This window comes from Lepus europaeus, chromosome 2 (genome assembly GCF_033115175.1).
Source record: "Lepus europaeus isolate LE1 chromosome 2, mLepTim1.pri, whole genome shotgun sequence".
Classification (NCBI taxonomy): Eukaryota; Metazoa; Chordata; class Mammalia; order Lagomorpha; family Leporidae; genus Lepus; species Lepus europaeus.
The window spans coordinates 2,555,754-2,579,940 of record NC_084828.1 but is presented as its reverse complement, the minus strand read 5'-3'; the positions used below and the strand labels follow the sequence as shown (position 1 = coordinate 2,579,940).

The window sequence follows — 24,187 nt, the reverse complement described above, 5'->3', positions numbered from 1 at the left end:
AACCCTTCGCGCGGCCCGAGGCTGGGTGGCCGGGTGGGCGGACGGCCAGCTCCGCGACTCGGCACGGGCGCAGGTGCAGCCCAGGCGGCCGCCCCGCGCCAGGGCCGCCCACGCCGCACCGGCTCCGCCTTCGTTGCCCGACCCCCGGCAGGGCGGGGCTTGCGCGGAGCCCCCGCCCCCGGCCCGCCCTCCGCGCCGCGCGGGACTCGCGGGCTCAGAGCCGCTCGCGAGGTCAGAGGGAGGCGGCGGCGCGTCCGGGCCAGCGCCTGCGCCGAGTGGGCCGCGCGCCGGAGCCGGGAGCCGGGAGCCGGGGGCCGGGCCGCCCGCCTCGGCCCCGCCGGCATGGAGGCGGAGTGCCGGGTGCTCTCCATCCAGAGCCACGTCGTCCGCGGCTACGTGGGTAACCGGGCGGCCACGTTCCCGCTGCAGGTACGCGCTCGCCCCGCCGCCGGGCTTACGTAACCGGCGCGGCCCCAGACCCGAATTCGGCGGTGCGGAGCCGGCCGGCCGGCGGTCTGCGAGCCCCGTGACCTTGGCCGCGCCGCAGCGAGTCCCGAGCCCGGCGCGGGGGTGCGCCTCCCTCTCGGGGGAGGGGGTGTCTGCAGGGTGCGGGCGGTGCGCCCCGAGGCTGAGCCCGTCCCCGGGCCGGGGCGGGGTGCGCAGGTGCGGGGAGTCCCGGTGCACGCGCTGTGGCGCACTCGGCGGAAGGCGACCCCGGGGCCCGGCCTGCCGAGCTGGCGGTGGGAGGCGGGTGTTTGCGTGCTCACCTGCGGGGCCCGCGGGGAGGAAGGTCAGGGACAGCGCGGCCGCGGTGCCCACACAGGTCAGAGGAGGGCCACGCGGGCAGAAGCCCACTGCCGGCGCTGGCTCTGAGGAAGGGGAGCCCAAGACTGTGCCCCTCGGCTCTGGAATGCCTCGGCGGGGCTTCCGGGGCTGCCTGTGTGGCCCAGCCTGGTGGCTCACCCAGCTCACCCCACTGTCGCCTGCCGGCGGCGGCACCCACTGCTTCCTGGTTGTAGCCAAGTGGGCCCTTGGGGAGATGGAGGGGGCCTGGGTGCCGTGGGTGTCACGCTGGGTGACAGGCGGAACCAGGGTGGATGGGGGTGGCTGGGCAGGCCCGGTCTGAGCAGGGGGAGGTATGGTGAGTCCCAGGGCCCTGCCGTGCCCTCCAATCCCTGTGCTGTGTCCTACAGGACACTGAAGGCTCTCTCTAGGGCAAACACCGGCCTCAGTGTGTGGGCTGGCGTGGAAGGAAGGAGGGGAGCGGATGTCAGAGCGCTGTGTCCCAGTGGGACCCTGAGGGCTGGCCCCAGGTGGAAAGTGTGAGGGTTTAAGTCCAGAGAGGAGGCAGTGGCTGAACCCTGGCCCCCCAGGAGGCCAGCAATGCCTCATCCGGTCTCATGCCAGCCAGCAGGGGGCAGACCCTGCCTGGGGCTGTCCAGGTGCACCCAGCACACAGCCAGGCCCTGCCCTCACCACGGCTCCCCCAGACCCTTAGCTTGTGGGGGAGGGGAGGTGCCTGGGTAGCTGGGTTTCGTGGTCCTGGAAGGGGGACCCCAGTTGGGAACACAGGTGCAGTCCCTAAGCAGAGGCAGCCGGGGACGGTGGGGCCAGCTGCTGGGGTGGAGGGACAGCCCCAGCGTGCCCTTGGCGGAAGCGTGCAGGCCCTGCAGGATGCCCTCCGTGCTGTCCGTCTTCCCCCGCACCTGCTGCTCGCTCTCTTCGCTGGGTTCGCCCCGGGCCCACCACCCGTGTCCGTGTTCCTGAACTCCGTGGGGAGGACCTGTGTGGTCTTCTGGTTACTCCAGGGAGGGGCGCCTCCCAGGGGCCCCCTGGGGAAGTGCCTCTCGGGGATGCCACTGCTGTTCTTGCCTGCAGTCTCACCTGTGGGCTCCATGGGGTTGCAGGTGGCTCCTGGCTCCCAAGCTTGCTCAGCCTTGGTGAGCACTGGGTGGTCCAGGGGTAGGCAGAGCCTGGGGAGGGGCTTCGGCGGCATGCCAGGGCGGGGGAGCACCCCCTGGGGTCCAGAGCTGCGCTCAGGGGGCACGAGGGGGTGCACGGTCCTCACTGTAATCAACAGCCTACAGCTCGGGACGCCACAGCCTCACCCCAGGGCCGAGTATGAAGGAAGGAGACGTAGAATCCGGGAAACGTGGGCCCTGGCTGGGCCGCTCTGGGAGGTGCTGCAGAACGCTTGGGGTGCGGCACCCAGCCAGGAGCTGGAGAGGCTGTCCTGGGTCGCGGCTGTCCTGCAGCTCTGGCTGAGGTTTCCAAGTCCTCCCAAGCCAGGCGCGGTCCCTGTTGGCGGGCAGGTGCCGTGCGGCCAGGCAGCTCCCGCTGGACTGGGTGCCACCCGTGCGACTGGGTGCTTCCTGCCAGCTGCCCGAGCACACTGGACGGCCTCCCAGGTCAGCTGTGAGCAGTCACCGGCCTGGCCCCAGGGAAGCAACTGGGAGAGAAGGAACAGGACCTTGCCCCTGTTTTGCGATTTTGCTCCTGGGCCCGGGGCCAAGGTACATTTCAGCGGCCAAGAGGAACGCACTCATGTGGTCAGCGCCGCCAGGGGATGGGGTATGGGGCTGGCGGAGCACAGAGCAGGCTCCGCCTGCCCCGTCCCCTCCTCGCCTGGGATAACCCGGCTAGGGGATGTCTCCTGCTGCGCTGGCCTTGGATTGTGGGCGGGGAGGAAGTGGAAGGGGCTGAAGTCCAGGGCGGCTGTGGCCTGCTGCTTCCCCGAGTCGGGCCGGGCCGGGCCGGGAGGGAGGTTTGGTGGTCCTGATGCTGGTTTGGCTGCTCCTGCCCGTGGCTCCCTGAGTCGTCCGAGGCTGTCGTGCTGGGCGGCTTGAAGGGGCAGAAGTGGATGCTCTGCTGCTGTGGGGGCTGGACGGGAGAACATCCGGGCGTGAGCAGGGCCCTGTCCCCTCCCAGACGGCCCAGGCCTTCCATGGCGGTGGCTGCATCCACGTGGGCTCCATCCACAGGGGCTCCTCCCCCTGCCCCCCTGCTCCTGGGTCTCAGGCCAAGGTGGGTTTAGCTTGGTCTCACAGAGCCCGGCTTCATGCAGTCCTGCCCCAGGCCCCGACGGAGACCAGAGGGCAGGGGTGGGTGTCCACCGTAGCAGGAGCCTGCTGCCCAGCATGCGTTCAGGATTTAATTAAAGGCCCTGCTGGTGACCTCAGGCCGTCCTTGGCGGGGACAGGTAGCACAGGCTGGGCTGGGTCTGTGCCTCCCTCCGTGCTGCACCTGTGAGGCCGGCGGCCGCCCTGCCGGGGACTTCCGGGGGTGCAAGCAGTGGGCTCTGTGCTCGCCGCGGTGACATCCGTGTCCTTTACGTGCCGGTGCCTGCGGCAGCTGCCATCACCGGGCACTGCCACCTGGACACGTGGCGTCCGGGCCGGCTGTGCCCCGCAACTCTGGCGTGGTGAGAAGGGCGTCGGACCTGAAACTGTCTGGCTGGGCTTCAGCCCACCCCCGGTTAAACACCTGGAGGCCGAGGCAGGAGGGCAGGGCTGCAGGAGCCCCCTCCCCAGAGCACACCGAGAGGTGGACTGCCCGGCCCGGGGCCTGCAGGGAGCAGCCTCACTCCTGCGTCTCCAGCCCCCTGGTGCAGAAGCAGAGCTGGCCCGGATGAGGGGAACGGTGAGGCTGTGTCTCGCTCCGCGGGCGCCCCCAGGCTGTGCCCGTGGCCTGGGCGCAGGCCCTGCCTGCCCCTTCCTGGAAGCCTGTGTTGTCTCCACGGAGACAGGGAGGACTTAGCAGCCCCACGTGCTGCTCTTTTTTCCTGGCCCTGGCCCGTGCCTTGCACACGGGTCACAGGCATGCGTGTGTGAGGACATGGGCATACGTGCACACATACATGGGCAGTGTGCCCTGTGTAGGCCTACGAAGCCACATGCCACATCCAGACGTGTGTGGGGAACATTGTGCACACGCGTGTGCAATTGCATGGCATTGCGTGGCTCTCACAGGACCCTGTGGTGGCTGATCCGCCCTAGCTTCCGTTCGCAGGACGGGCTCCGTGACCCTGGCCCTCGGAGCGGGAGAGCCGCACCTGCACCTGCGGGGTGGGCAGTGCGGCGAGGGGCTCCTGCTGGGGAATCAGAGCCAGTTCTGCTCACAGTGATCGGAACCGAAGAAATGAGGCTTCCTGGGGGCAGCAGGGGAAGGGAGGTCAAAGGGCGGCTGGGCGGAGCAGAGCCTCCCTGCCTGCACCCCAGGCTCCACGGGGGGCCGCTGTGCCCCTCCCAGCAGCCCCTGCTCATCCCCCCACCACCACAGGGGGGCTGCTGTGCCCATCCCAGCAGCCCCTGCTGGCACCCCCACCACCACAGGGGGGCCGCTGTGCCCCTCCCAGCAGCCCCTGCTCATCTCCCCCCCACCGCAGGGGGGCCACTGTGCCCCTCCCAGTAGCCCCTGCTCATCTCCCCCCCACCGCAGGGGGGCCGCTGTGCCCATCCCAGCAGCCCCTGCTGGCACCCCCACCACCGCAGGGGGCCGCTGTGCCCCTCCCAGCAGCCCCTGCTCATCCCCCCCCCACCGCAGGGGGGCCGCTGTGCCCATCCCAGCAGCCCCTGCTGGCACCCCCCTGCAGGTGCCAGCCCTCCACCACCGGTGACCCTGCAGGCATCCGGAGGTGCAGTCCCCTGAGGTCATCAAGCTTGGGACTGTGGCCGTCAGTGTGGACGTTCAGCCCCACCCCAAAGACCGCCTACTGTGCAAGAAAACAAAGTCCCAGGGCTGGAGCCCGCGCTTGGTGGGAAGGCCCTGCAGACCTCGCAGGAGGGGGCATTCGTGCCAGGGGCTCTAGGAGCCCGTGCTGGGTCGGGAAGGCGCCCTCGCAGCCCCCGTGCCTGAAGTGAGCGCTGAGCTGGTGAGTGGCAGGTGAGGGGGAGGCGTCTCCCAGCAGCTTTGTGCCTCTCCACGTTCCACGTGAACCTGGGTCTGGGTTACCAAGCCTCCGAGAGACCCGGCACCGAGGCCAGCTGACCACGGCCAGCCCTGGGTGCTGCTGGGAGACTGGGCTGAGATCCCTCCCCTAGGGCTTCGCTGCGCAGCCCGGCGTCCACGGGTGCTGTGCACGGCCCCCGAGCAGGGCTGGGGTAGAGGAGCTGCAGGAGGAAATCCCAGAGCTTTCCCACGCCTGCTGCTCCCGGAGGAGGGAGGGGAGGAGTCACTGTGACGTGCGTGGGCTGGCGATGCAGCCACGAAGCTGAGTGTGGCACCCCTGGCACTCGGCACTGCCCTGTGCACGGCCTTGGCACGTGTGGGGCCGTGAGGGGCAGAGCCCTCCCTGGAGCACAGCTGTGCTAAGCGGGGCCGTCGCCAGCTGTCCCTCCTGGGGTGCAGCCATGTGTCTGCTCCTAGGCAGGGTGCAGCTGCCGGCTACAGCGTCTCCAGGGCTCGGGGCATCGGTAGCTCTAGGGAGCCCCCACTCTTAGCAGGGCGTGAACCTGCACGGTCATCGGGGCTGTGGTGGTAGGTAACTCAGTCGCCAGGTCTGCCGCAGCAGCCACAGGGCGCCATGACCATCTGTCCATCAAGCTCCTGGGCGGCGTCAGCCAGTAGGAGTGGCTTTGCCAGGGGAGCCTGAGGCCGGGGCTTTGGCCAGAGCTGGCACTCACTTGGGACTAAAAGGCAGGGGGCCCCAGACCCCAAGAGATGCTGTGTGGAGGCTGAGAAGTCGGGGTTTCGGCAGGATCCTGGTCGCTGTTATTCCCGGGGATGCGCGCCGAGACCTCCCGGATGTCTGAAACCGTGCGTGGAACCAGGGCCCTCTGGTGTGCACCTGCCGCCAAGCTTGGCACGGCAGACCGTGCAGCACCAGGATGTATTCCAGGACAGCGCTTGCTGTCTTGAACCAGTTAAGGCAAACCTCAGTGCCTTGGAACATGGTGGGCGGCAGACTGGAAACTGGATGGGGGCTGCTGCCACCTAGGCCAGGGTAGGGGTGGAGCTGAGGGGCTGAGAGAGGCCTCAGCAGTGGCCGGCGTTGTGTGCAGCTGGTTAAGCTGCCACCTGCAGTGCTGGCATCCCATGGTGAGTGCCAGTTTGAGTACTGGCTGACCCAGCTCCTGCTGTGGCCTGGGAAAGCAGTGGAAGGGGCCCCTGCACCCACGTGGGAGACCCGGATGGAGTTCCTGGCATCAACCTGGCCCAGCCCTGGCTTTTTTGGCCATTTGGGGAGTGAACTACCCGGTAAAGGGTCTCTCTCTGTACTCTGCCTTGGGAATCGGTCAATCAAGCAAGGGAGGAGGAAGCTGTGGCCCGGCGTGGAGTTCCCGGAGTGGCAGGAATTAGGCTGTGGGGGGCTGTTGGGCCATGGCAGAGGACAGGGCTGGAGGCCTGGGCTTTATTTGCAGCATGGCAAAGCCTTGAGGGCTACAGCTGGGGGTAGGGAGTGTGTGGGGGCAGCTGAGGGAGGATGGTGGCCCAGGTCTCTTGGGATGGTCATGGGTGTCGGGCCACCATGGCCGTTACCAGGGATGCAACCCTAGAGGGAATTCAGGAGGACTGGCCCTCGGCTGTGTGTGGGGTGGGACAGGGGTCAGGCTGTCGGCCAAAAGGGCAGAGCGGGCAGGGCCAGCCAACCCAGTGACCTGTCCCCTCGCTCATCTCTGGGCGCGCTGGTCACTGCTCTCACGATAAGTCGCGTTCCCCCGTGGACTGTCCTCGGAGTGACGGGAGGCAGCTCCGCTGTGTCGTGTGCCACTGGTGCACGGAGCGGGTGGAGAGGCTTACGCGTGTGGCTGGCAGCCACGGGCAGGAGGCTGACACGGAGCTGGATTGGGACGTTTGCACTCGCTGTGCTGTGACCCACAGGACTCAGTGTTTCATGGTGGCTGTACCTTGTCACGGCCCTGAGCCCCTCGCTTGTCTCAGGCTCACTGGGACCCCGGGCACAGCTGCAGGTGGTCATCACCTGGACCTGGCACAGCCGCAGGGGGTGTCACCTGGACACGGGCACAGCCACAGGGGGGGTGTCACCAGGACACGGGCACAGCCACAGGGGGTGTCACCAGGACACCGGCACAGCCGCAGGGGTGTCAGCTGGACCCTGGCACAGCCACAGGTGAGGTGTCACCTGGACACGGGCATAGCTGCAGGGGGTGTCACCAGGACCCTGGCACAGCTGCAGGGGGGGTGTCACCTGGACCCTGGCATAGCTGCAGGTGGTCATCACCTGGACCCTGGCACAGCCACAGGGGGTATCATCTGGACACGGGCACAGCCACAGGGGGGTGTCACCTGGACACGGGCACAGCCGCTGGCGTCTCCTGGTAGTCCAGTTTCACCCACACCTAGAGGAGGGGCCGGGCGGGGAGGGAACCCCTGGGAGTCCTGGGAAGTGTGCCTCCCACCGGGGCCCGTGGGCTGTTAGAGGCGCAGGGCCGACCCCGCGCCCTCCCCAGGTGGCCCAGGGCGGGGCTCATGGGCGCCTGCTCTGTCCCCCTTGGAGTGGCCTGGAAGGTGGAGGCCTGGGGGCTAGGGCGCAGGTCTGCCCAGCTGCTCCCCGCGGTGGTCCTGTGCTCAGGATGAGAACCCGGCTCTGACGCGTCTGGCGGGGGTGGGGGACCTGTCCTTGTCATGCATTTACTTCTCTGGGGGGGCAGAGGGGGAAGGGGGGAGCACATGCCACCCTGCTGGCTCACCCCTAGGTGCCCGGCTCTGGACGTGGCGGGGAGTCTGGGTGGCAGGGACCCAAGCACCTGAGCCGTCCCCGCTGCCTCCCGGGTGTGCATCAGCCGGAAGCTGCAGCAGGAGTGGACCGGGTGCCCCGACTGGGGCGCCCCTGGGTGTCTTGTCCACAACCTAGCCTCTGCCGGGGTAAAGCCGAGCGTAGGGAGCCCGGCCCTTCCTCCCCAGTCCTCCCTGCCTCTCCCTGGCGGGGAGCCGCAGCCCTGCAGGTAAGCGGTTTCCAGGGTCACAGCCCCGGCATCCGGAGCGTGGGCACCGGGCCCCGTCTCGGAGCCCCCAGTGTTGTCCTCTCTCGGGCCCGGCTGAGGTTTGATGGGAAACATCCCGGGTGGCACGGGTGCCAACTGACGAGCCAGAGGTGCCGGCCCAGGGCCCGGCCCTCGCTGCTGCCCGGCTGCTCACGTGCGCGTGCCGGCTCCGAGGATTAATAATCCGCACATGCGAGTGGGGGAGCCGCGGGCTCTGGCAGGATTCTCAGGATTCGCGCGTCATTGGCTCAGGTCTGCTTCTTCGGGTTGATTAGAATTTTGAGGGATTTGCAATCAGTCCTGCGGGCTCTGTCTCGGGAGGAGGCGTGGATCAGGCCCGTGCGTTTGCCAGGGCCGGGTTCAGCTTTGTAGTTTTCTAAGACTGCTCATTTTTGTTCACCGCTTCAGCCGTCACGCTGGCACGGAAATGCCAGAAAGATCTTGGCAAACACAGGCCCTAGATGCACAGCTCGCCGAGCCCACAAAGCCCACACTGCCCTACAGGAACAGGAAGTGACTGCCCTGTGGGGGTGGGGCGGTGGCGGGTGGTGGTTGCGCCAGGGCAGAGGGAAAGGGGCCTTGGGGAGTTGGTGCCGAGGGAAGGTGAGGACAGAGCAGGGCCGCAGGAGCTCTGGCCTCCTGGGCTCTGTGTGTCCCTGCCTTCCATCTCCCCCGTTCTCCTGTGCACGTACTACTCGCCCCCCTGCCCACCCGCTCCGGGAGGGTCTGCAGGTGCGGCATCTACTTCCAACCTGTGTCCCCTCTGAAGGTGCTGGGTGTCAGCCGGGGGCAGGGGAGGGTCCAGGGCTCCCTCCGTCCCCTCCTGTGGCCTCTCCCTGTCGGTCCTGTGCCGTGGGGTTTGGTGGAGGATGCCACACCTGCCTGCACGTCCAGGCAGCTGACCCAGGAGCTGGTGCCCGTGTCTCTGGCTGCTCCGGACCCGTTGGTGACCATCTCTAGGTCAGCAGGGATGCGCCAGTCACCGCGGGGCCACAGCCCCGGCCTTCTGATGGTGGCGTCCGGCCTCACTGCTGGCCGTGCCGCCTTTGCTCAGGGCCGTGCATCTGCGACCTGGCCGACCGTGGGGAGGTGACGGGGAGACTCGGGGACAGTGGGGAGGAGAAGCACAGGGGCCGCCTCGTGGAATGGAGAGTGGGGGAGCGGGGGAGCCCTCCCGGCTGTCACGCTGGCCCTGGAGAGAGCTGGGTGCCGGGCAGAGGCGGCCATCAGGGCCAGGCTGCTTCAAGAAGTGGCGGGAGGCCGGGGGACTGCCCCTGACGGACGGCACAGCAGGCCGGAGACGGCCCGGTCAGCGGGGACCTCGGCTGTGCAGATGTGGCCGGTTCAAGCCCTCGTGGCAGGGGTGTGGCTTCCCAGCCCACTGGAGCCAGAACCCCTGCACAGAACAGGCCCCCCCCCCCCCCGCTAAGAGGTGGGGCCAAGGTCACCTCAGACCCAGCACGCGTCGCGCCGACTTAATCACCCGCCCATCACGGCACAGCTCTGTGTGGCTCCGGAGTCAGGACCAAGCTCATGTCCAGACGGTTTGTGGTGGGGCCCGTGAATAGGGTCCCACCCCTGCCCCATGCTGTGTTTATGTGGGGTGGGGTGGGGTCTGCCAGCAGGTGCCGGGGCCACAGGACGGCAGAGCCCTGGTAATCCCCTCCCCTGCATTGCTTCCTGTGCCCCTGCTGGGGATGGGCCCTGGAGCAGCGGCCTCTGCCCCGTGCTGGGTGATTCCTCACGCAGCTGGGATACAGAGTTACAGACACAGAGGGAAGTCTTCCATCCGCTGGTTCCCTCCCCAGATGGCCACAATGGCCAGAGCTGGGCTGATCCAAAGCCAGGAGCCAGGAGCTTCTTCCAGGTCTCCCACATGGGTGCAGGGCCCTAAGGATTTGGGCCATCTTCCACTGTTTTCCCAGGCCACACAGGGAGCTGGATCTGGGACGCAAACCGGTGCCCATATGGGATGCTGGCGCTGCAGGTGGAGGCTTAGCCCACTGTGCCACAGTGCCGGCCCCAGAAAGGAGCTCTGGAGTGGAGGTGCAGCCCAGCAGCCAAGCACCCACATCCCACCGGAATGCCCGAACTCCGGCCCCCAAATTTGGCTTCTTGCCAATGCACATCCTGGGAGGCAGGGTGACGACACTCAAGTCCTTGGGTTCCGGCCCCCTTGTGGGAGCCCTGGGTTAAGTTCCTGGTCTCTGTCTCTCTACCTTACAAATAAAAATGTGTGAATAAATGAAGCTCTCAGCGTGGTGGTGACTTCAGGTTCGTGGTGGACGGCTTTACATTTCTTCAGTGGACAGCCTTAGTCCTTACCCACTGTGAATCAGTGGCTGAATTCTGCAGCTCCTGCTGGCTGGGGAGCCCTGCCCCCACCTCCCTGTGGTCCAGAGAAGCCCTAGGTGCCCGGACAGCTCCAGGGGAGCCCCTATACCCACCCAGAGCAGCTGGTGGCGTTCACGTGCAACCTGGGTGTCGCCTTCTCTCTCCCCAGCTGCCATGGGAGCCGGGGCCTCGGTTTCCGGGTGATCCTGGGCCGAGCGGGCTGGGAAGGTGCTCGGATTGCACCTCAGTTTGTTTCCTAAATAAAGGACCAAGGGGGCCCTGGGCAGGCACCGCTGCTCCCTGCACAGCGACACTTGGGCCATGGCGGTGCACCTGCTGTGGGGTCGCAGGCGGCGGCCTGGCGTGCCTTCTCACCTCCTCTGCTCTCTCGCAGGTTCTGGGGTTTGAGATCGACGCGGTGAACTCTGTGCAGTTTTCAAACCACACAGGTGAGGCCTCAGCTGTTGCCATGGAGCTGAACGTGGGTGGGAGACCTGGCCCTGTGGCGCCCGGAAGCCACGCTGCTGTGGCTGGGGACAGAGGCCTGGGGTGCGGGCAGGCGCCAAGAATGTTCTGGAACTCTGAGTGGATTCTTGCAATGTGAGGTCTTTGTAGCTGGCTTCTCGCACTCACTCGTCTCCGTGCTGGACCGCGTCTGGTGTGTCCGTTTGCCGGCTGATGGCCACTTCCGGCCCTGCCGTGGGTGCTGGCGCGTGTGCTCATGGCCCTTTGTTGGTTCTGCCCGGTGTACTCCGAGGCATTGAAGGTTGCACCTGACTCCCCTAGCCGTGGCGTTTTCACTGGGGGCCGGCACAGGCGCCATCCGAAACTGCGGAATCCAGAAGGGCCGCCACGTGCCCATGAGCCACGCTGTGTGCGGGGGCCATGCCGAGTGGTGCTGGGTTTGGGGGAGAGGCAGCCTCGGCACAGGTCTTTCCCTGTCCAGGCTCCTGGGGTTTAGCTCTGTGGCATCCAGGTCCTGGGAGCAGGCTGCTGGTGTAGGCAGAGACCCCACTGAGAGGGCTGGGGACAGTCGTCAGGCAATGCCTGGAAGGGGCGGCCCCTCCTGACCCAGTGAAGTGGGAAGCTCCGTCAGTGTCCCTGTGGCCAGTTCACCGTCCAGGCGTGTGTCACACGGTGTCCTAGAGAACATCCATGTGGATTCTGCCCTGAGACCACGGCCGTCCCGGGGAGCGGCTTTTGGCCGTTGTCATTGGCATTGTCTGGGGCGGGATTCTGTAATGGCTGCTGGGTAAAGCCCAGGAGGTCCCTTCCCGTGGAAGCCGGTGGCCCCGTGCACCATCCAGCCCTCGGGCCTCCCCTGGCCTGCACAGTGCTGGCGTGGGAGTCAGGGAGCTTGTGCCTGAGCCAGCCTGGCCGCCGCCGGCTCTGGGACCCGGCGTGTGCCCACAGTGCACACTTCAGAGGGGTCCCACGTTCTAGGGGTGCAGCACCCCTCGCTGTAGGACTTCCGGGTCGGTGACGGGCGGGGCAGCTGCAGACAGCTGCATGGCAGGAGGGGTCCCTGGAGGCTGGCAGTCCCGGGGTGCACACAGAGCAGGGCTCGAGAGGGATGGGGGCCAGGGGAAACGTGGACCCCTGCCACGGCCTGAGGGCTCAGGTGACAGCGACTCCCAGGTGTGGGGGGCTGGGAGTGTGTACAGTGCAGGCCGGGGAGCAAGAACTGGGCATGGCGTGCCGATGTGTGCCGGGGGTGTCCCTCCCAGTGTGCCCAGGGGTGTAGGTCCAGCGTGCCACATGCCTGTCACCTTGGGGGGCTCCGGGCTCCTGCACAGATAGGTCCGGGATGGGGGGGGTCCCTGGGAGAGGGCTGTCCACTGCGTCCTCAGCCGGCCACTCTCTGCAGGCTACGCCCACTGGAAGGGCCAGGTGCTGACGTCCGACGAGCTGCACGAGCTGTACGAAGGCCTGAGGCTGAACAGCGTGAACCAGTATGACTACGTGCTCACAGGTGAGGCCGGCGGGCTGCCTCGGCGGGCCCCTGGGCGGGAAGGAGCTCTGGGTCTCATTGTGGGGCTCCCAACCAGAGAAACTGGAATCTGCATTTCTGTCGCGGTTACCATGGAAGCTGCCGGACCAGGAGGGCTGTCGGGGACCCCTCGGGTTCCGTGGGCGTGGGGGGCAGGCGGGGCCTGACCGCTGTCCCTCCCTAAGGTTACACGAGGGACAAGTCCTTCCTGGCCATGGTGGTGGACATCGTGCAGGAGCTGAAGCGGCAGAACCCCAGGCTCGTGTACGGTGGGTGCCGGACCTGCCGCCCCGAGTGGCCGGGCCCTGGGAAGGGGCTGCGCCGCCCGCCCGCTCAGCTCTGCCTCTGATGGGCGCCGCGCAGGGCGTGGGCGGGCAGAGAGGAAGCGGGCCAGGTGTGCAGGCCTGGGTGGTGGGGCGCAGGTCTCAGGTCTGTGTCGCACAGCCTTCCCTGTGGTCTGCCTGTCACCCGCACCGGGACCGGGGCCGACCGGCTGAGGCCTCTCCCTGGTGTCTGTCTCCCAGGTGTGTGCGGTGGGCCCCAGCCTCACTGGCTTTGCCCGTGCCGTGGACGGTTCCCAGGGGAGCGGGCAGGGGGCGGGAAGGGACAGCTGTCACTCAAGCTGCAGGTGATCCTAAATGAGACAGGAGCCCCCCCACGGAGGTTCCCCTGGCGCCAGGAGATGGAGAAACGGAAGCAGGAGGTCGTGGTCGGGGTGGAAGAGAGATGGGTTCACTTTGCTCTGGGCAGGCCTGCGCTCTGTGCGTGACTTCTCACGGCAGGCCTCCCGTGAGCCTCCTGAAGCCCGCGTGGGAGGTGCAGGCATTGTGATGCCCCCTCGCTCCCAGGAGCATGGCTGTGAATGAGAGAAGAGTCTAGAAGATACCAGGTGTCGGGGACGTGGAGAAATCGTGCACAGAGGGACCACCTGCGCCAAGCCCGGTGCCGGTCCTCAGAGCCCCAGACACATCCTGCCTGCCGCGGGGGAGCAGCCCCGGTGTCCCTGGGCAGAGGAGTGGACACAGCTAGACACATGCCAGAGAGAGTTCCTTGGCCTTAAAGGAGGCATCTGATGAATCCAGAAAACCTTACACTGAGAGAGAAGCCAGGCCCTGATGGACAGACTGGGGGGAGGGGTCCCCCACACACAGGCAGGCGGCCAAGTGCAGGTGCCGGGCTGGGGAACGAGGGGTTGGTGTTTGGGGGAAAAAGACGGCTGTGGCGGTGGACGGTGGGGGCGCAGCCAGTGCCTGAGCCGTGACTTGCAGGAGGTTAGAGAGCAAGGGAAGGCAGGGAGGTGGTCACTCCGCTGACCGGTGCCCGTGTCCCCGTGTCCCCGCAGTGTGTGACCCGGTCATGGGCGACAAGTGGAGCGGCGAAGGCTCCATGGTGAGTGCTTCCTGTGCGTTGCGAGCGAGCTCTTCCAGGGAGACACGAGGGAGGTGGCACGGGGCGGGGCTGCTGTCCACTGACCTCAGCCGTGGGCGCCCGCGTGGGCGTGTGCCGTGACACAGGGTGGCGTTCTGTTTTTTGACACTTTCCCCAGATCATTCAAGAACATGCACATCACTCTTAGCTCATGTCCTGTACAAAAACGGGCAGGGGCCTGTCACCAGCCGGCCCCAGTGAGGTGGGTGAGGTGGCAGTCCACAGGGAAGGGCCGGCATTCATGGCGCTGGTTGCATCCTGGCTGCTCCGCTTCTGACCCAGCCCCCTGCTGGTGCGCCTGGGAAGGCAGCAGAGGACGGCCCAAGTGCTGGGGCCCTGCACCCACACGGGAGACCTGGAAGAAGCTCCTGGCTCCTGGCTTCCGCCTGGCCCAGTCCTGGCCGTTGCTGCCATTTAGGGAGTGAGCCAGTAGATAGAGGACAGCTCACTCTCGCTCGCTCTCTCTGCCTTTCAAATCTTTAAAAGAGAGAGAGGTGAAAAACATCCCATTGCCGTCACAGAAGCCTACGGTTGGATTTACTTATTTACTTAATTGTTTTGCGAGGCAGAGAGAGCTCCCAGCTGCTGGTTCGCTCCCCAGTTTGCCTGCAGCAGCCGGGGCTGGGCCAGGCGGAAGCCAGGAGCTGGGCCGTCCGTCTGGGCCTCCCACAGGGGCAGCAGGGGTACAAGTGTTTGAGCCGTCCAGTGTGCGCGTCCGCAGGAAGCTGGACTCCGGAGCAGAGCGGCGACTCGGACCCGGGTGCCCCAGCCTGGAGGCCAACGTCTCAGCCGCCGGACCACGCGCTCCCCTGTAGCAGGACGCAGAGGGAGGGCGCAGACGCCGTCCCGCCCACAGGTGTCTGCCTGCCCAGCTCAGCGCCCAGGCAGTGTGTGTGATGCACACCCGGGGTGACGGCATTGAGTTTGCCCGTCTGCTGGTGTCCACGCTGGCCCTGGCCACGTCCAGGCCGGTGCCCTCCCTGCCCCCTTGGCCAGCACCTGTGGTCCCTGGCCTGCCCCATGTGGGTCTTTGCGTTCCCACTCTCCCGTGTCTTCATTCTGGAAGGTTCTGTGTGCCAGGCGCCTCCCTCCCCGTCTGTTGTGCTGCTCCAGGCAGCGGCTCCACTGACCCCAGGCGAGGCTTGCGGAGCTGAGCCCCCGGCCCGGGTTCAGTGCGGCTTCAGGCTCTGCCCTCGATGTGACCCGGTTCGTTTGCCTTGTCGGCCGAGACCGGCATGGACGCAAACAGTTCATGGCTTAGGTTCAGACGGGCCTGGGTGGGCCCGCGTCTCACACCTCGCAGGGCCTCTCTCTGATGGCCTGGTCACTGTCCTTGGTGCCCCCAGCTTGGGCTGGGCAGCAGCCACCACGTGAGCCTCTCGGCTTCCCGGACCACCATGCACGCAGGGACATCTGTGTGGGGCCTCGGACCCCAGAGTTCACGGAGCAGACTGAGCCCAAGTGGCTGGGAGACGTCCCAGGCTGCAGGCAGCCGTCCACGTCCCACGCTGCCTCGGGCGAGGGGTTCTCGTGAGAGATCCAGTAGCTAAAGGCAGCCGTCCCGCCCCCGGGAGCCACCAGGGCCCCTCGCCGCCCCTCCCCCCACTTTGTACTCTGGTCATCATAGGAGCACCGGGCACTCAGCCCCGTCCCCTTCTCATCCTATGATGCCGGGGCAGACCCCTCTCCGTCCCTGCCCCGAGCCTGGAGCTGGGGTTCCTGGCTCCGGTTCCCTTGACCTGTGCCGTGCGTGTCACCCATCCACAGCGGCGGTGCCGGTGTCCCCAGGGCCACTACCCCGCAGGTGTGGGCAGTCAGCACCCGCTCTGTCCCTCTGCCCTCAGTACGTGCCGGAGGACCTGCTGCCCGTGTACAGAGACCAGGTGGTGCCCGTGGCCGACATCATCACCCCCAACCAGTTTGAGGCTGAGTGAGTGCCCCCAGCACTGAAGCAGGCTTGCTGGGGCCCTGCTCGGGGTGTGGCCCGGCCTGGCCCCGGGGCGGGGGGGAGGGGAGCAGGACGCCCCGAGGCTGCCCGACCCGGCTCCCCGTGTTCCCGAGCAGCTAGGCAGGGACGGGGCTGGTGGTGAGCGGGCGCCCCGGCTCTCTGGCGTTCAGGGGAGCCCCACACCAGTGTCAAGTTCCCAGGCCTTTCTCTGGCTGCCAGGCCCCGCTGACCTATGACCCCACACTCAAGGAGGGGTGGGGGCTCCTGGGGGCCCCAGGCCTCTCCCCTGAGGACTGCGCCATGGCGGGCCTGGGGGAGGTGTTCCCTGCCCTCTCAGCTCTGGGACTGTGGCCCATGGGCCCTCGCCTCGCCACGGGCCAGCGTGACCGTGCCTGGGCCCCTGAGCCCTGCGATGAGCGTGTCTGTAGCCTCGTGTCCTGGTCCATCACGCGGCCACCCATGTGGCCTGCCCACGCCAGGCTGGTTCCCGTGGGGAGGAGGGCCTCAGCCCAGCCCCGGGGCTTCGTGGGGGCCGCCCGGCGCAGGCGTCTCAAGGCTCCGCGCCCCTGTCTGTCCGTCTGTCTGTCCGTCTCCCAGGTTGCTGAGTGGCAGGAAGATCCGCAGCCAGGAGGAAGCCTTGGAGGTGAGGAGCCCTCGGAGGCGACCTGGGAAGGGTACGCAGGCGGCACCGGCTCCGCACTCCAGCGGCTGCATCGGGGCCCAGCGTTGTCAGCTCCCTGCGGGCCGAGGGCTCTCCCAGCCAGCGTCCACGGTCCCCCTGCCGGGCGCCCTCCCAGGAGAGGGTCCCCCGGCCTCGCTGGCCAGCAGCCCGTGGGGGCCTTGTCGTGGACGCGCCGCTCCCCTCCCAGGCTGTGCCACTGCGTGGACGCCTGTCCCCTGTCTCCTGGTGAGGACAGCCAGGTGCAGGCCTGGGGCCCCCGCTTCTCCGCGACAGCCTCCGCCTGTCACACCCGCGTGGCGCCGTCTCCGAGCACAGCACCGGGCTGGCCCGGCAGTCGCCCCATGCGTGGGCCCCTCCTGTCCACACGGGCGCCTCGCACCCGTCTACACTTCTGCTCAGAGACCAGCAAGGGCGGGGCCCGCAGCCACATGTGTCTCCACGGGCAGTGAGGGGCAGCTCACCTGCCCTGGCCACCGGTCCCTCCAGCCGACTCCAGGGGGTGTCCTGCTGCCCGGTCTGAGGCCCACGCTCAGAGCCACAGATGTGCACTGCGTGGGCACCGAGTGTGTGCCCATGCCACAGAGTCTCCTCTGGCTACCAGCGAGCAGCTGAAAACATGCGTGCCGCTCAGACACGCAGGAGCCATGGGGGGCGTGATGTGTGTGCGTGTGCCTCTGTGTGTTCCTGTGGGGGGGCATGGTGCGTGTGTGTGTGCGCGTGTGTGTTCACGTGTGTGTGTGGTGGGGGTGCTAGACCTGCAGGAGCCGTGGGGGGTGGTGGTGTGCCTGTGTGTGTGTGTGTGTGTTCACATGTGGGGAGAGTTAGACCTGTGGGGAGCGTGGTGTGTGTGTGTGTGTGTGTGTTGGGGGTGTTAGACCTGCAGGAGCTGAGGGGGGTGTGGTGTGCCTGTGTGTGCGTGTGTGTGTGCATGTGGGGGGTGTTGGACCTGCAGGAGCCATGGGGGAGGGCGTGGTGCGTGTGTGTGTGGTGGTGGGGGTGTTAGACCTGCAGGAGCTGTGGGGTGCGTGGTGCACCTGTGTGTGTGTGTGTTCACGTGTGTGTGCATGTCAGGGGCGTTGGACCTGCAGGAGCTGAGGGGGGTGTGGTGCGTGTGTGTGTGTGTGCGTGTGTGTGTGTGTGGCGGGGGTGTTAGACCCGCAGGAGCCCCGGGGGCGTGGTGTGTGTGCGTGTGCCCGTGTGTGTTCCTGTGGGGGGGGAGGTATTAGGCCTGCAGGAGCCACAGGGGGCGTGATGTGTGTGCGTGTGCCTGTGTGTGTGCGTGTGTGTGGCGGGGGTGTTAGACCCGCAGGAACCCCGGGGGGGCGTGGTGTGTGTGCGTGTGCCCGTGTGTGTTCCTGTGGGGGGGGAGGTATTAGGCCTGCAGGAGCCACAGGGGGCGTGATGTGTGTGCGTGTGCCTGTGTGTGTGCGTGTGTGTGGCGGGGGTGTTAGATCCGCAGGAGCCACGGGGGGGCGTGGTGCGTGTGCGTGTGCCCGTGTGTGTTCCTGTGTGGGGGAGGTATTAGACCCGCAGGAGCCACGGGGGGGGCGTGATGTGTGTGCGTGTGCCTGTGTGTGCGTGTGTGTGTGTGTGGCGGGGGTGTTAGACCCGCAGGAGCCACGGGGGGGCGTGATGTGTGTGCGTGTGCCTGTGTGTGCGTGTGTGTGTGTGTTGGCGGGGGTGTTAGACCCGCAGGAGCCACGGGGGGGTGTGGTGCGTGTGCGTGTGCCCGTGTGTGTTCCTGTGTGTGGGGGAGGTATTAGGCCTGCAGGAGCCCCCAGAGGCATGGGGGGAGGGGGTCAGGGGTGGGACAGCTACATCTCCCCAGCCTATGCTTGGCCTTGGCACCTGGGGTGTGATCACGGAGTGCTGCCTGGAGGAGGCTACACAGTGAGGACAGGAGCTTCCGCCTGAGTCGTAGAAAAGCCAGCCAAGGCCAGTGTCTCCCTCCTATGGGACGTGACCCGTCCCTGAGGGGGACAGGAGACCCGACCCTGGTCACCCTGGGGTGAGCCACTCAGCCCTAGTGTGCGTGTGCAGTGCAGGGTGGCACTGGGCCCAGGGTGGGCGTGTTTCTCGGGTTGCAGCCCCGTCGTCCCCATGTCCTGACGCCCGGCCCAGGCAGAGCACGTGGGCTCCCATCGCTCTGCCCCACCCGCCCGGAGCCCCGAGGCAGGGCCAGTGAGGGAGCAGCTGCCGCTGACACGCCTGTGCCGCCACAGGTGATGGACGTGCTGCACTCCATGGGCCCCGACACCGTGGTCATCACCAGCTCCGACCTGCCCTCCCCGCGGGGCAGCGACTACCTGATCGCGCTCGGCAGCCAGCGGATACGTGAGTGCGCCCCGGCCCTGCCCAGCCCCCGAGGACGGCCGGGGCTCACGGGGGAAACCGAGGCCTCGCCCTGCAAGTAGTTAGCTTCCCGAGCTCGGTCAGCAGGAGGCCGCCCCGCTTCCTCGGGCCCTGGTTTCTGCAGTGTTGGGGCGGGGGAGGGCGGTCCTCTGGGGACCAGCGGGTCCATGCTGAGCCCACCACCCGGTGCCCCCAGGGCCATCCTGACCGTGGCCCTCCAAGGTTCCACTCTCACGTTCCGCCCGAGGACTGGGCAGTCGCTGGGGTGGGGGAGGGGTCGAGAGCCCCCCAGCCTCGTCCGTGGGGCCCTGCCTGCCGCTGTGAGGATGGACAGGGCCGGGGCTGGGGTCCCAGGAACAAGGCTTGTCTTCTGCCCTCAGGGGGGCCCGACGGCTCCTGCGTGACCCAGCGCATCCGGGTGGACATGCACAGGGTGGACGCCGTCTTCGTGGGCACCGGGGACCTCTTCGCTGCCATGCTGCTGGCCTGGACGCACAAGCACCCCGACAACCTCAAGGTCAGCCCCATGCCTGCTGCCGCCGCGCCTCGCGGGAAGTTGGTCAGGGCGGTCAGAGACAGAAGAGGAGGATACGGGCTCGGCCAAGAGGGCGGGGGCTCCAGGGCCCCGGGGTGCTCACCGCTGATTGCTGCCCTGCCCCTCGTTTGGGAGGGAGGGCCGGCCAGTGCCGCGGGGCCGGGCTGTGTTTAGAAGCCACCTAGAGTCAGCCAGGCCCCCGGCAGGGAGAGCCCGAGGCTGGTGGACCAGAGCCAGGGAGAAGCCGATAGGTGCCCCGGGCTGCCAGTTCTGAGTGACCGGGTGCTGGTTCAGAGAGCAGCACGGCCTGAGCGCCCCCGAGCAGCAGCCAGAAGCCTTGTTTTGGGGTCTGAGAGGCAGGGTCATGGTGAGGGCGGCACCGGCTCAGCTTGGGGCCATGTGCGTGGGCCGTGTCTCGTCTGTGTGTGCACTCGCACGGAGACCGGGCTGCTGGGTGGAGCCGAGCACTCTAGTGTCCCTGCTCTGGTGAGCTGGTGCGGGCGGCCCCTCTCCTCCCGCGGGCCAGCCCGCTGCAGACCCAGAGTCCAGGCCTGGGACGTGGGGCCCCTCCTGGGGTGGGGGGTGGGTCCGGCCCCCACCGCTCGGTGGCGGCAGTAGGAGCTGCCTTTGTTCCGGACAGAAGACACGAGCCAGCAGCCGCCCGTCCGTGGGTTTAGCTGGTCCAGGGCTGGGGGTCTGGGCTGTAGCCCCCACGGAGGCATCGAGTGCTGATGGCCAATCAGGTGGGAGTCCTTTCCCCTACAGATTCTTTGTAACAAATCCGCCACAGGAACTGTTAGGCACCTGCTGTGCCAGGTGACAAGGCCCTCCCAGAGCCAGCGTCTGCCTGGCTTTGCTGGGGTCACCGGCCGGCCCAGGCTGGCTTGGAGCACAAGCGGGGGAGGGGCCGGGCGGCGGTGGGCAGCGTCTGGGCTGAGCGGCCGGGGTTGGGGGTCTCGTCGTCTCGTCCCCGCAGATGGCCTGTGAGAAGACTGTGTCAGCCATGCAGCACGTGCTACAAAGGACCATCCAGTGCGCACAAGGTACCTCCCGCAGGAACCCGGCCTTTGGGAAGGGGGCGGGGCCCGGGCCCCGCCCCTCCACTGACCCCGCCTTTGTCCCCCGCAGCCCAGGCTGGGGTGGGGAAGCCCAGCCCGGCCCAGCTGGAGCTGAGGATGGTGCAGAGCAAGCGGGACATCGAGGACCCCGAGATCGTCGTGCAGGCCACGGTCCTGTGAGGCCACGCGCCCGCCGTGGCGCACAGCGTGTCGGCATGCCCGTGCTCGTCCTTGTGAACCGACATGGCCCGAGACTTGTGTTGTTGTCCCTCGTAACTGGTCTCGATCGTGACCCGCGCCAGCCCAGCAGTCACAGCCACCCGGGATGGATGGGGAGACCCCGCTCCCCTCCGCCGCGGCTCGGGCCTCCCAGGAGAGCAGCTCCGTCCCACTTCCCTGGGGGCGTGGCAGGGGGCGCGGCCCGCTGCCCCGTGTGCTCACGCTGGGCCGCTGCCTGCCACGATTCCCCGTGCCCCTGGGCTGGCGCCTCTGGGCGTCGAAGGCCCCGCCCATCTCGCCCGTCGTCTGGTCCTGCCCTCTGTCTCTGTCGAGTTCTTGTTTCTCTGCGGCTTTCCCAGGTCCCTGGGGGTCTCGTGTCTCACACGGTTGTCTGACCGAAGGGAACCATTACCGTCTGTCCAGGTGCACACAGGCACCGCGGCCACACAGACAGGGACCAGTGAGGTCAGGTGGGTCCACAGCCTCCCCGGGTGTCGGCGCCACCTCCCGTGTGTGCCCGGGGCTCCCCCAGTGGGGGTAGCACTAGGCCTAGGTCGCTGTGAGGGCCTGGGGAGGCAGCCATGGGTGTCCCCCATGGACACCCAGCCTGGTTAATGGTGCTGCGTGTTGGCCACTGTGTGTGTGTGGAGGCAGGGACAGTGGACCGAGGAGGCAGTGTCCCCACTCCTGTCCCCCCCACTCAGCTCTGTGATCTGTGCCAGCTGCAGGCGGAGAGGTCCTTCCTGGCAAGTGACGGCACTAGTGTGGTGCGGGTGGGGCAGCCCTCAGACCCCCAGATAAAGGCCGCAGCCACAGCCCGGCAGGGCCCAGGGTCTGGGGGCCCTGACCCTAGCATCCCATCCCCCACCCAGAGGTCCGCATCTGGGAACCCACAGCTGAGAGAGACACTGGGAGACAGCAAGAAGTGGGGGCCTGTGTGGCCCCAGGACAGCAGACTCTCTGGGGGGTACCCTTGTCCCCCACTGCCAGCCCCCGCCCCACCGCCTGCACCTCTCCAGGGTGTGCAGTTCCAGGATCTTCCAGAAACCCAGCCACCAGCAGGGCATCCTCCTTTCTTGGCGAAGGCCCTGGAGCCCTGGAGCAGATGCCCCGAGTCCTCCCCCAGGCGCCCCAGGCCGGGCAGCTCCTCTCCGTGGACACCCAGTGGAACCCAGTGTACCGCTCCCCAGGACACAGGGCTGGCTCCTCGGCGCCCGGCTGCTGGGCCCCACCAGGCCCCCCGACCAGCAGGAAGAGGGCAGCAGGGGCCGGTGCCCTGGAGGGAGGCAGCCTCCCAGAGGGTGTGGGGAGCGCAGGAACTGGGCGGACGACACACGGCCTTGTGGGGGAAGAGCCGCTGGGGGCGTGGCCATGGTGCCAACTTCAAAGCACACGTATCTTTTTTTTTTTTTTTTCTAGTATCAGGATCAAATCTAGGACTGGGGACAGAAATGTCTGAGGAGCTGAGGCCGGGGTAGGGGCTGGCACGTGCCGAGGCCTCGCTGGACGGCTGCCTCCTCTTGGAGGTGGGGTCCCCGTGCCTTGGTTCCTCCTCCCCCCTGTGTTAACCCGTGGTGCCGCCAGGGTTGTTCCCTGCACAGGAGCTTCCTGCAGCCGAATTCTGTCCCCTTTGGCCATACAGCCTGCATGACCAGGAGGGCGTGTGGCTGAGCCATGCGAGGGGCCGGGGTGACATCCGGGTTTCTGGGAGTGGGTGGTGCCTTGGCGGCAGGCAGGACTCATGCAGGAAGAGGATGTTGGGAACTGGGGACCCCCGTGCCCCAGGCTCGTCTCCCCGTGGAGGGGCGCAGTCCCTCCACTCCACGTGGGCCTCAGCAACCGTGGGCACAGGTGGGCTGGGTTTCAGATGCACCTGGGATCCAGGTGACAGTTCTGTGGCCAAGTGGCGCGTCGGGGCCCCGCCTGCCTGCTGCTCCCCGGGTGCAGAGCCGCCCCAGGCTCTAATCCAGCCACGCATGTCTTGTCCCTTGGACTGTACCGATGACTTAGAACACGTGGTCCTTTAAAACTCCACCAGTCCCACCAGGGGGGCTGTGCCGGGGAGTCCTGGCACCAGTGATTGTGAGAGGCGTGGGTGAGCGCGGCAAGTGGCGGGCAGGAGCCACCCCCAGGACCTGCACCCTCACGGGGCAGAGCAGCCCCGAGGCAGGCACAGGCTGGCGTGGCTGTGGGGAGCAGCTGGCCGGGGTTCCCGCAGCATCCCCCTATGGGCACCTGGCTTCCTCTCTGGTGGGAGGTGAGCGTGGTCTCGCTGCAGCTCTGCTCCCCCTCTCCTCTCGGCAGGACCAGCTGTGTGTGGGGGGAGGGGTCCACACTGATGCTACCCAGAGGTGGCACACGGCTGCCTGGATGGCCAGGAGTCCCCTCCTCCTGGGGCTTCTCCCAAGCCCCCGCCTGGGCCCAGAGATGCGCCTGGACTTTGGGCAGTGTGGGTCCTGTGTGCGTGGGGCACAGGAATGGGAACTTCTGGCTCCGAGTGTCCCCTGGGTGGGGGCCGGGGGGAGCCACACACCATGCCCAGAGAGGTGGAGCTGCTGCATTTGTGTCCCGCCACCCGGCCTAGGGGCTTCCCTCCATCTCCTCTACAGCTCCCTGCACTAACACTCCCAGCAGAAAGACCCAAGCCTCCCTAAGCGGGCCCTAGACCTTGATGCCGGCTGGCCTGAGCATGGCCACAGCCCCCAGGACTCCTGGCACGTGAGCCATGGGGAAGCTGGGCGTGTGGGGTCCCCTGCGGTGTCCTTGCCGCAGATGCAAAGGGTGTGGCACACCTGTGTCCTGGGGACAGTGTGGGTCCTGCGTCTCCAGGCAGGTGGCCAGCAAGGCCAGAGGTGGCCAGGCAGAGGCAGCAGCAGGGCCCTGGTCAGCCGCCCTCCTGGGGATTTTTTTTAACTGTATACATCTCTGTTAGATCGTGTGCTCGGTGCCCTGCCCCGGCTCTGCAGGACAGCTGCCCGGGAGCTGCTGCTGGCCTCTCCTGCCCCTGGCCCGGGTTCAGTTGCTTGGCTTGGGCCCCTCTGTTGTGTATGTGTCCCTGCCGACTCCGGTTCATTCTGGGTGCAGGATGTTCTAGAATGTTCTCTGTTCTTAATGTTCGAAGACATTAGTTATAAAATGAAGTCTTATAACGCAGATTTCTGCCTTTGTGATGACGTGTGTGTGTGTGTGTGTAAAACAATTCAATAAGTAACTTAGACCTGACTTAGTGAATGTCTCAAACTATCTATTAATGGAAAGTTGTTCTGGAGGTGTTTTCTGTTTTTTTAAAAAATTCTGGAAGAATAAACAGGTGTTTTCAAAAGTTTCCCACTGTCTGGGTTGAGCCAGGATTCTGTCCTCAGCAGGGCGTCCGTGCTCTCCCTGGCCCCAGCCTCTCCGCTGCCCCCTCCCTCAGCTCACTGAGGGGACCCCATCTCTGGTGGGAGCATCTTCATCAGGCCCTGGGGCTCCCTCCCTGGCTGGGGGACGTCACTGTCTTGAAGATGGATGGCAGGGGCAGAATCAGGTGGGTGGGCACACAGGAGGGCCGGCCGTGGGGCTGGGGGTATCATTTGGGACGTCTGTAACTTCACAGCCTGGCAGCTGTCACCCAGCGAGGGGCCGAGGCGCTGCCTGGAGCCTGGCTGGCTTGCCTGGCTCCGGCTGGGGGCGTCCCTGTGCCCTGCAGCTCTGTGCGT

General features: G+C 67.0%; 1 protein-coding gene across 2 annotated transcripts; it reads left to right on the top strand.

Annotated features, from left to right (window-relative positions):
* Nucleotides 1-262: 262 nt before the first annotated feature.
* Nucleotides 263-23,814, top strand: PDXK (pyridoxal kinase). 2 transcript variants are annotated; one of them, XM_062204611.1, is made up of 11 exons: nucleotides 263-429; nucleotides 10,672-10,726; nucleotides 12,145-12,249; nucleotides 12,453-12,536; nucleotides 13,610-13,656; nucleotides 15,540-15,625; nucleotides 16,241-16,286; nucleotides 18,548-18,659; nucleotides 19,058-19,194; nucleotides 20,189-20,255; nucleotides 20,341-23,814. In XM_062204611.1, the coding sequence occupies exons 1-11, from the start codon at nucleotides 343-345 to the stop codon at nucleotides 20,448-20,450; spliced, it is 936 nt and encodes a 311-aa protein (XP_062060595.1). In that variant the 5' UTR covers nucleotides 263-342; the 3' UTR covers nucleotides 20,451-23,814. The 2 variants fall into 2 exon arrangements, with proteins under 2 accessions (XP_062060595.1, XP_062060597.1); XM_062204613.1 differs by lacking the exon at nucleotides 12,453-12,536.
* The last annotated feature ends 373 nt before the right edge of the window (nucleotides 23,815-24,187 follow it).